Source organism: Gracilinanus agilis, chromosome 3 (assembly GCF_016433145.1).
Source record: "Gracilinanus agilis isolate LMUSP501 chromosome 3, AgileGrace, whole genome shotgun sequence".
Taxonomy (NCBI): domain Eukaryota; kingdom Metazoa; phylum Chordata; class Mammalia; order Didelphimorphia; family Didelphidae; genus Gracilinanus; species Gracilinanus agilis.
In genome coordinates this window covers 415,586,204-415,598,437 of record NC_058132.1, presented here as the reverse complement: position 1 = coordinate 415,598,437, position 12,234 = coordinate 415,586,204, and the positions used below count along the sequence as shown (strand labels likewise).

At 35.3% G+C, this 12,234-nt stretch overlaps 1 protein-coding gene across 1 annotated transcript in view; it reads left to right on the top strand.

Annotated features, from left to right (window-relative positions):
* Window positions 1-12,234, top strand: part of SLC37A1 (solute carrier family 37 member 1) — a 137,019-nt gene that overhangs the window by 45,587 nt on the left and 79,198 nt on the right. The window contains exon 7 of the mRNA XM_044670259.1: window positions 6,858-7,024. Within this exon, the coding sequence (XP_044526194.1) occupies window positions 6,858-7,024 (167 nt within the window). The remainder of the gene's footprint in view (window positions 1-6,857; window positions 7,025-12,234) is intronic.

The following is a 12,234-nucleotide window of genomic DNA, read 5'->3' as shown; positions in this document are numbered from 1 at the left end:
ACCTCACCTCTAATGAAGGGGAAATTAAGGCAATCATTAAAAACTATTTCACCCAACTATGTGGCAATAAATATAACAATTTAGGAGATATGGATGAATATTTACAAAAATATAAATTACCTAGGTTAACTGCAGAAGAAATAGAATACCTAAATAATCCCATATCAGAAAAAGAAATTGAACAAGCCATCAAAGAACTCCCTAAGAAAAAATCACCAGGGCCTGATGGATTCCCAAGTGAATTCTATCAGACATTCAAAGAGCAACTAATCCCAATACTAGACAAATTATTTGATATGATAAGCGAGGAAGGAGTCCTACAAAATTCCTTTTATGACACAAATATGGTACTGATTCCAAAGCCAGGGAGATCAAAAACAGAGAAAGACCAATCTCCCTAATGAACATAGATGCAAAAATCTTAAATAGAATACTAGCAAAGAGACTCCAACAAGTAATTAAGAAGATCATGATGCCATGATCAGGTGGGATTTATACCAGGAATGCAAGGATGGTTCAACATTAGGAAAACCATCCACATAATTGACCATATCAACAGTCTAACAAACAAAAATCACATGATTATCTCAATTGATGCTGAAAAAGCCTTTGACAAAATACAGAACCTATTTCTATTGAAAACACTGGAAAGTATAGGAATAGAAGGACCTTTCCTAAAAACAATAAACAGTATATACCTAAAACCATCAACAAGCATCATATGCAATGGGGATAAATTAGAAGCCTTTCCAATAAGATCAGGAGTAAAACAAGGATGCCCATTATCACCTCTATTATTTAACATAGTACTAGAAACACTAGCAGTAGCAATTAGAGAAGAAAAAGAAATTGAAGGTATCAAAATAGGCAATGAGGAGACTAAGCTTTTTGCAGATGATATGATGGTCTACTTAAAAAATCCTAGAGAATCAACTAAGAAGGTTGTAGAAATAATCAACAACTTTAGCAAGGTTGCAGGATACAAAATAAATGCACATAAATCATCAGCATTTCTATATATTTCCAACACATTAGAGCAGCAAGGGGTAGAAAGAGAAACACCATTTAAAATCACCCTAGACAATATAAAATACTTGGGAATCTATCTACCAAAACAAACACAGCAATTTTATGAAAACAACTCCAAAACACTTTCCAAACAAATAAAACTGGATCTAAACAATTGGAAAGCTATTGATTGCTCATGGGTAGGATGAGCTAACATAATAAAAATGAACATTCTGTCCAAATTAATTTACCTATTTAGTGCCATACCTATCAAACTACCAAAAAACTTCTTTACTGAATTAGAAAAAACTATAACAAATTTCATTTGGAATAACAAAAGATCAAGAATATCAAGGGAAATAATGAAAAAAAATGTGAAGGAAGGGGGCCTAGCAGTACCAGATATTAAACTATACTATAAAGCAGCAGTCATCAAAACAATATGGTACTGGCTAAGAGACAGAAGGGAGGATCAGTGGAATAGACTTGGGGGTAATGACATCAGCAAGACAGTGTATGATAAACCCAAAGAGCCCAACTTTTCGGACGTGAATCCACTATTTGACAAAAACTGTTGGGAAATTTGTAAAACAATATGGGAGAGATTAGGTTTAGATCAAAGTCTCTCAATTGTATAAAAAAATCAAGCCATTCCCCAATTGATAAATGGGCAAGAGACATGAATAGGCAATTTTCAGGTAAAGAAATAAAAAATATCAATAAGCTCATGAGAAAGCATTCTAAATCTCTAATAATTAGAGAAATGCAAATCAAAACAACTCTGAGGTATCACCTCACACCTAGCAGATTGGCTAAAATGAAAGAAGGGGAGAGAAATGAATGCTGGAGGGGATGTGGCAAAATTGGGACATTAATGCATTGCTGGTGGAGTTGTGAACTGATCCAACCATTCTGGCTGGCAATTTGGAACTATGCTCAAAGGGCTATAAAAAAAATTCCTGCCCTTTGATCCAGCCATACCATTGTTGGGTTTGTACCCCAAAGAGATCATTAATAAACAGACTTGTACGAGAAAAAAAAAAAGGATTCTAAACTCTTTAACTGACATCAGAACTCAGCCAAAGCCTGTAAAAACTGCTCTGACCCCCTCTCTCTGTACTACAATTGTCCAGGCTCTTTTTCTCTTTGTCTTGTGTTACTTTCTGGTAGGCCAATAATTTAAAAATGAGCTCTTCGTGATTTGTTTTATTGGTGAGTTTCTGTTTTCAAATCTTTTGACAGTTTTGATTTTTCTTTTTGTCTTATGAAATTATTTTCTGTTCAGTTCATTCTAATTTTCAAGGAGTCTTGTTGTTTGATTAAGGTTTTTGTGCTAAACTGTAAAATTTTGTATCCAAGTTTTTCCTCCTGAGCCTGTAATAATAAAATGTTAATAAATATGATAATAAGGAGGATACTGCTCTATAAACTTTGCTAGATGTTCACAAAGTATCCACACTTTCCCTCTTTACGATTCAGTACACAGACTGATCTGGAGATCCCTTCTTATAGGATAATAAGGATATATAAAAGTTTCCTTCACACTAAGAAAGCTAAATAAATTCCACCCACCATTTTTCTCCCCAAAACCAAATTTTTCTTGGTCTCAAGAATTCACCTGAGCTACACTAGAGTTCCTTAACTCTTACTATAATCCCCAAACTATCTATAATAAACTAACTAAATCCTTATTTATCTATTATTGAAAAGTTATTGCCAGATTAATGAAGATAGTGAGCCAAAATGTCAGAGACTCACTGAGCAGAGTGTGGTCCTGAGGTTTCCCTCAGAGTCTTAAGGCAAACAAAGTCTTCTGGTCTTTCTTTTTCCAAACAAAGTTGTAACAGCAGCAGATATAAATAAGTCTTCTCTTTCTTTTTTCTTCACAAGCAGGGCTATGGTCAGAGAGAGAGCAGAGCAGCTAATCATGTCACAGCCAAAGATTAACTGTTACAGAACTTTTTCCTGCCCTTCCCCCTTCCAATTCCAAGCCTGGCACAGAATTCTTTCCAGAATTCCAGCCATTCTCCAGCTTCTTAGACAACCTTCTAGATTCCTTAGTTTATCAAAACTTTATCAGCATATATTCCTAATTTCATCACTATAGCCCTCTTTTCTTTTCCAGTTATTTCTTTCGGTTACTTTTATAAAATCATTTTAATCATTTTCAAAAAAAAAACAAAACTCGGTTATTCCTAGAATTCTAGTGAAACACATGCTTATACCGTGTTTTTTCAGCAAGGCTTTAGTCATGCTTTCTTTCTTGATTTGTGAATGGTGTAACCAATTTTTATGGTGAAATTTGACTTTATTGTTTTGCTTACACATTCTAGGACTTTGCCTTAAGGCTAGGCTTTTTGCAATCCTGGCAGAAACATCTAGAAATTGTTTGGTTCTATTGCATTTTCTATTAAGTCCTGATATTCTTTTATCTGTATATCGAATGCTGCATTCTTCAAGGATATTAAAAGTGTAATACAAGTTTGAAGACCTATAATCTTTTAGTGTACCTAAAACATTCTAATCCTGGATAAAATTTGATTGTTGTCTTCCTAAACTGTCCCTAATAAGCTTCTGTTTCAGGTTTGGGTCTAAGCAACACCATTATTGGAACTGGTTGAATTCCCTGGCTGGAACTCCATTGAACTTCTATTTGATTTGGCCATGAATCTAGCAAACTGCAGATTCAGAGGCACAGAACTGTAGGGTTTTCGTTTGGTCTCAAATCCCTGCCTTTGTTATCTGAGATCTTATTCTGCTTCTAGAGTCAGAGCCAAATAGCTGCTATTGCTTTCCTAGGTACATCTGTTTCTGCTCCATTCACAACATCAGCCCCTTCTCTGTTGGATCTGGGAACTCTGCTTTTTTTTTTTTCCCCTGGGGCTCAGCTTGAAGGTACTATTCCACAGTCTTGGATGAGACCATAGGCTTTTAGAGGGCAGGGTCCTTATTCCCATAGCAATTAACTCAATGCAGTGCACATAGTAGATTCTTACAAATGCATTTTATTCTAAGTTGAAGGAATCATTTGTAAATTTGACAGATAAATTTATATTCTGAATTCATGTTGCCTTAGGCGGTTGTATTTCTCCACTTGGCATGGATCATATGTTAGTCATCCATGGTAATTTCCAGGTTCTTTTGTTCTCCTTATTGAAGAGATTAATTTACAAGAATTGAACTTCCTTAGGAAATGTTAATAATCTGTGACATTTTTAGCCATTTCAATTTTTCATTATCAACATCTTATTTACAATTGGAACTGTGCTAATTTCATGCCTTGGTTTTGTTTTGTTTTTTTTTTTTTTATCATTCTTTGAGTTTGCTATCACCTTTGATCTTTGTTATAATAAACCCATAGTCATATTGTACACAGTTCATGGAATTCTGATTTAGAGATAATGCCAGATAATTTTTTTTATCTTTTCAATATAATCAATAATTTATGTGTTCATATATTATAGAGGGGGATTATAAGATGCTTGAGACTTGTGTCTTATTTCCCCTCTTCCTTTTTTTTTTTAAAAATAACACTTATCTTCCATCTTAGAATCAATAATATATTAGTTCTAAGGCAGAAGAGTGGTAAGGGCTAGGCAATAGGGGTTAGGTGACTTGCACAGGGTCACCTAGGAAATGTTGAAGGCCAGATTTGAACCCAGGACCTGTAGTACAGAGAGAGGGGGGTCTTAGCAGTTTTTACAGGCTTTGGCTGAGTTCTGATGTCAGTTAGGAGTTTAGAATCTTGAAGGAAAGTTTCAGTTGGACCTGGGACCACATGGAGAGAGAACCAGGGCCAGCTGAGCTGCTTCTTCTCCTTTCTGAAGATTGAAAATTTAGCCTAGCTTTAGAGAATTTATTTGAGATTTGTTAATTTAGATAAACCCTTGAATCTCCATACCCTACCTCATTTTCCTACCTTCCTTCCCTTACCTAAATGTCTGTGAGGAGTGAATAAGGAGAGTGAATCAGAGAGTAGTTTCAAATCTGTGAGGGTTTAGCTATACTCTTGCAGTACTTTATCTAGAGAGGTTTGGTAGTTATCATCATATTCCCTTTTTGATTTCAAGATCACCTTGAGAGCTGAATTAAGGCAGGACCTTGCTCAAACCCCATCTCTGCTTCCCTTCCCTCACCTGAGGTTTCTTTAAACAACTGTTAGGGCTTCCTTAATCCACTTTTCCTGACAATTTAATGTCAGAAGACAATAAAACCCTTTTGTGTTTAAACAGATCTGTTAGTTACTTTGTCAGTTAATTAGTAAGAAAAGGGAAGAAGAGGAATAGAACCAACATACTCTGGGCTTGAAGGGAAGCCGGGGTATCCATCTTGAAGGAAGGTGTAACTTCAAAACAAGTCCCTTCCTGTGAAATTAACTAAAGCCTGTAGTTAATTTCAATTCAGTCTATTTCCCTCAGTTTGTCTTTAGTCTAAGTCCTAGTCTACAAGCCCTGCTGCTCTTTGCCTGTTTAGATTAATTCTTTCTCTCCCTGAAGATCTTTGTTACCTTCAGTGTTATACTCCTGACTTCAGCTCATATTATATCCTGAATCTCACTATTCCATCCTACCTGCAACTCATATTATTTACCTAGCAAGTCCCTGCCAACCTCCTTTCCAAAATTCCCTTTAACCAAACACCTTCCCAAATTCTCCCATTACAGACCTCCCATCTCTTGGCCTGACTTTCAATCCACTGAGTCACCCAGCTGCCCTTTCCCTTCTTCCTTGAAAACAATATTCATGAATCATAGATATGATGTTTTTATACTGGTCTATTAGACTTTTGTTTCTTTTGTTTATGATTCCTGGGTCATATTTTTCACAGTATTCATCTTTGCATCAAAATCACTAAATTTTCAGTTCATTTAATTTGAAAGATCTTACTGAATTCTTCATACAATTTCTCTACTAAATCACTTCACACAGTAGAAGTTAGTGACTTATTTGTAATTATTTTTATGACAATCTTTTTACAAATGCTTATCTTCAATATAAATTTACTAAATGTCCCAAGAAAGTGGTGTGTCAGTACCTTAGAAAGGTTACTTGCTTCTCCAAGGAGGACTTATTGTTATCTTTCCATTTAGTTCCCTTCTTCTTTAAGTCCCAAATAAAATACCACCTCCTACAGGAAATCTTCCCCAATCTTTAATTCTGTGCTTTCCCTTCATTAAATATTTCTTATTATCCTGTATTAACTTATTTGTATATATATGTTTACTATCTCCTCCATTACATTGAGTTCCTTGAAAACAGAGATGATCTTTTTCCTCTTTTTTGTATTCCCAGGGCTTAGCAAAGTGCCCAGCACATTATAGGTGCTTATCTGCTACTCCCTTTTATCTTCTAGTTTCATTTGTAGTGAGCATGTAAATATTTTTATGATTCAGTTCCTCTAGGAACACCCTCTCTGTTCCTACCTCCTACTATTCTGCCACCATCCCTCTAAAAAGCTGAAGGGAGTGATCCTCTTCATGATTTAGTCATGATGATCACCATAGGTCTATTGGGAATTTTAATAAGTATTTTTCAGCAGAAGGTTTAGTTTATATTATCAGCTCGACAAAAATATTTTAGCTAGTATTCCTTTACTTTTGTTCATTGTAAAACAAATGCATTTCTTTCTACCAGTAGCTTTGTTCAGTCTTTGAGAACCCTACATTGTTGTAAATGCTTACACTTTATACATATATGTTTTATGCAATCGAATGCATGATTTTTGTTTGGAAAGAACACATAAATACCACAACTTGCAAAAATAAAGGGATGTATTTGTGATATATTGTTTTTATTTTTTTAAGCAAAGTAGTAACCATCTTGCTTTTTTATTGTTTTCTTCTCTTTCAGGAGAGGCTTAATTATGGGAATTTGGAATTCTCACACCTCTGTGGGGAATATCTTAGGATCTTTGATTGCTGGCTACTGGGTGTCTACCTGTTGGGGACTATCTTTTGTAGTACCTGGTATCATCATTGCTTCAATGGGTATAGTGTGTTTTCTCTTTCTCATTGAACGTAAGTACAAAGTTCCATAAAATAAAATTATCTAGGGAAGCATTTTGTAAATCTAATTATTATTTAATCTCACCAGTTAAGGTTTCCTTTGCTGGATCTTCATCCAGGTCAAGCCCATTAATCACTGGTTATCCCCAAACTCTGTCCTGCATCCTCCTCTCTTCTTGCTCAAGGCTTAAATCCCTTGGTGGTCTCATTAACTATCATGACTTCGATTTTCAACTCTATATAGATCTATATACCTGGACCATACTTCACTTCTGAGAATCATCAATTTCCTTATGGATATCTTCAACTGTGTATCCCATAGTATCTCAAACTCATCAAAGCTAAAATAAAATTCATTATCTTTTCCCCAAAGGCTCCCCGCTTCTGAACTTCCCTATTGTCAAAGATACCACTATCCTCCCATTCACCCACACTGAAAATCTTGAGTGTCCTCAACCCCATCTCTTGCCAAGATCTTTCATCTTTACCTTCACAACATCTTATATGACTCCTTTTCTTTACTCACACAGCAACCACCCTGATACCACTCATTACCTTATGCTTGGCATATTGCAATCGCCTTCTGGTTCATTTTTGTGCCTCCACTCTGTCTCCCCTCTATTCTATTCTTCACTCAGCTACCAAAGTGAATTTCCTAAACTGCAAAGCTAACTCTACTCAATAATCTCAATTGTCTTCTTATTACTTTATGATCTTATTAAGACCAAATATTAATTAGTGACCTTGTTAAGATCAAATATAAAACTTTCTGTTTTTCTTTTAAAGGTTCATGGGGAGCTTTATGAAACATGACCTCTTCCTACCTTTTCAGTCTTCTTACACATAAATGTCTTCCATACTTTATCTACCCATACTGACCTGCTTGCTAGTAGATCAACACAACACTCTTATCTCCTGATTCTGCATTTTGCTGGATTCCCCTCTTTGCTTCCCCCATGATTTCTCACTTCCTCCTTCTGGCTTCCATGACTACCTTCAAGACTCAGCTGAGATATTCACTTCTATAGGAGGCTTTCCTGATGCCTCTTCTCCTTTCCTTCTGAGATTTGTAGGTATTTCTCATTAGTGCAAATAATGTAGTCACATTATTCAGATTCACACTGCATATTTCCATGGACTGGAACCAATTACCATACTTTACAAAGTGATAACTTCAAATAATATTGATTTGGATATATTTGACTATTACACAGGATTCATTTTTTGCACTAATTGGAATCTATCTATATTTTCAATTTTATACATATACAGACATACATACATAGTTGTTTGTGTGTTGTCTCTCCCATTAAAATATCAATTCATCGAGGGCGAGGATTGTATTCTTATCTTTCCTTGTCTAGTCAACTCTTACCCCTTAATAATCTTAATAATTAATGCTAATGATACATAGTAAATGCTTATTGATTGATCTCCATAGCATTGCACAAAGAATATTGAAACCTTAATATTCCTCCTTTACTTCTATTAAGCAAATTTTTCCTTATATGCTTGCAGACTTCACAAAATGTTCTCTAAAAGCAAGTGGAAGTATTAAATTAATGAATGATAGAGCTTTAACATGTGTCTTTATAATTGAATATAAGGAAAATAACCATAAAGAATGAGTAGATACAAATTTCCTTTCCCTGTTATGGATCACCTTAAGCCACTTTTGGCTTTTTTTTTCATTCATCATCTTCAGGCCATCATCTGGCAGACAACTCTAAAGAAATGTGATAGATATTAAATATTGCCAAATATTTATTATTCTATTCATACTGAAGTTGCTTGCTGTTTTTAAGGTGATCTTCCAACCTGCCATTCTTGCTCACAGAAATTTCCCTCCTTCCTTTTTATATTCTTCCCCATTTATGCCCCAGGTGCACAGCAATTCTGACATTCAGTGAACCTCTCATTTCTCTGGCAGCCTTATGCTAAGTGAAAATCCAACTTCTAAGAAAATCTAAGTAGGATGTACAGTGTGCTAGAGATTCAGGGCACACCAGATGGCCTGATTATAAGCTGTTTGATGTTGGGGACTGTGATTACTGCTTGTGGTCCCCACAGTACTTGTCTTTTTTAGTTTTTTAGTTTGTTTGTTTTTTTTGTTTGGACCCAAGATTTCACAGGCATATGGAACTTCTAGTGAGGAAATTCCTTCTACCAATGCCACTCTACATTTCTTCTGCAATTTATAGTCTTAGGAAGTTTACTGAGAGACTGCGTGGTTGAGGGATTTCCTCAAGATCACACAACAAAAATGTATCAGAGTCACTTGGGCCCTTTTCTTCCTAATTCTAAAATGAGTTTTCTCTTCATTATATCACACTGCCTCTCACCTTAGAAGTGAGCTTAATAATAAATACTAGCTATTTGTTGTATTTTTAATTTGATGTGTGCATGTCTCTCTCTCTCTCTCTCTCTCTCTCTCTCTCTCTCTCTCTCTCTCTCTCACACACACACACACACACACACCCCAAATTAAAAATAAAAATAAGAAAATTGGAGGAAAGCTTAATTTTTCTCCCACAGTGAAATTTCAAAAGATGGAACTGATTCCATACTAACATTATATACACGGACATACACAGAAGTAATTCCATGATGTTGCCAGGAGGCATGAGTAACATATTTTAATAGAATAGAAGGATAATCCTCCTTTGGTGAATCTCCATTGGTGAAAATTAAACTCATGATTTATTTGGTTCTTTAATATATCTCAAAGCAATATTATCAAATGCTGCTAGACAGCACCCTACTGACTACTGCAAATGAGAATGATCAAGAGTAAAAATTATCCATTGACACTTAACACTAATTCACTGGGAACTTTGGCTACATGTCTACTAGTTTCTTGTTTCTACTGTAAATTACGGCATGTCTTTCATATGTCCTTCAGATTCCCATACTTTTTTCACTAAAATCAAACAGACCATTGTCTCTTATCGTTGCTTATTTGAGAATATCTATAAAATGAAGATCTTTGTATTATCTTTTCTTCATGCTATCATGCCAACTTTTTCCAGATATGAAGATGTTCAGATTTAGAGATAAGACTACATACAAACCATCTTTTATGGGCATAAGCCATATTTCCAGTATCTCTACTTTTTCTTATATTAAAGCCCTTACATCTTTAATCCTGACATCAAGTAGTTTTTTGTTTGTTTGTTTGTTTGTTTTTTTTTAAACCCTTGTACTTCGGTGTATTTTCTCATAGGTGGAAGATTGGTAAGGGTGGGCAATGGGGGTCAAGTGACTTGCCCAGGGTCACACAGCTGGGAAGTGGCTGAGGCCGGGTTTGAACCTAGGACCTCCTGTCTCTAGGCCTGACTCTCACTCCACTGAGCTACCCAGCTGCCCTATCAAGTAGTTTTTTAAAAGATTATCTAAGAGCAGAATATGGTTGGCTCTCTGAACAATATTATGATTTTTTTTTTAAACCCTTACCTTCCATCTTGGAGGCAGAAGAGTGGTAAGGGTAGGCAATGGGGGTCAAGTGACTTGCCCAAGGTCACACAGCTGGGAAGTGGCTGAGGCCAGATTTGAACTTAGGACCTCCCATCTCTAGGACTGGCTCTCAATCCACTGACCTACCCAGCTGCCCCCCAATATTATGATATTTTGATAACAATCTCCACCTCTACTCTGAAAGCATTTAATTAAGCATTAACTATGGAAAATTACATAGTAATGAACTGCCTTTTAAAGGTCAAATTGAACCTTGATGGTCACCAAGAAAAGCCACACCCTTCACTTCCTCCTTTGCTTAGTGGTCTACTTGAGTATTTTAATAAAACTAAAATACATTTCTAATTAAATTGACAAATGACAGTTGGGCTCTCTGTATAAGTTCTGCATTTATATATCAGGCTCTAATCTATAATGTCTATAATTGAATATTGCACCTCCTACTATCATAAAATAAGACTTGGGTTCTAGAAAGAACAGAAATAATGAATTTGGGGAGAGGAGGTGCTTACGTACTTCCAAATAAAGTCTGCATTCCCAAAATAAGGTCTTTTTGAGAGTAAAAATTACATAGAGACCAAAAAACAGTTATGCAAATTTGCCATATAATACATATAAATACATTATTAAAGGGTTTTAAAAATATTTTTTTAAATAAAGTGCTGATGTTTTATTCATTTTATAAGCATTTTCTTCTTAATAATTTCCTTTGTTCTTTTCTGACTAAAAGCAAAATGACAAACCACACTTAGTTTTTGTATAAGCCAGATTCAGGAGGGAAAGTGCAGTATTTGGATCCGAAGAGTACTTATTAAATGGATAAAAAATAAAAGGGAGGATGAGGATATGGATATTTTTATGAAGACAGTATAGTATAATAGAAAATCATTAGATGAAGTCAGAAGACCCAGTTTTTAAATTCTAACTCTGCAACTTAATGACAAGTCATTTACCCTCTCTGAGGCTAATGTCAATAAGTCAGGCAATCAATGAGCATTTATTATAAACTTATTCTGTTCTAGGAACAGGCTAGAGATACAAAAAAGAAAAGAAAAAACATGATTATTGTTCTCAAGAAAGTCACATTCAAATGGGGGAGATACTGTGCCTGTAATTATGTATATACAAGGTATATGCCATGTAGATAGAACTGCTGTCTTCAGGAAATCAGAAACTAGCATCCAAAACTTTCTTTTCAGCTTATCAAATTGTATTCATTGTACAAATTGTACAAACAAAACATCATTTTGCATGTAATTTTGTAAAATGTAACATTTTACAAGGTAATTTGAGTCATTCTAATTACATCATAATGTATTTTCAATCCCAACTTGCTCAAATGCAATTTGACAACTGTTTCTCGCCATAAACATATTTTAGCAGTTTTTGTTAAACCAAATTCCCAGGGGCAGCTGGGCTGCTCAGTGGATTGAGATAGAGAAGGGAAGTCCCAGGTTCAAATCTGGCCTCAGACACTTCCTAGCTGTGTGACCCTGGGCAAGTCACTTAACCCTCATTGCCTAGCCCTTACCCCTCTTCTGCCTTGGAACCAATACACAGTATTGACTCCAAGATGGAAGGTAAGGGTTTTTAAAAAATAACAACAAAAACATTTTTTTTCTTTCCTTTCCAGCATAAAAAATTTTAATCTATAAAACTGACAGTATCTTACATACTTTAGCAAGTGATTTAATTTTTTCCTTTATGCAAAAAACTTTTCTGCCCTTTTTAGCACTAAACCAATCCTT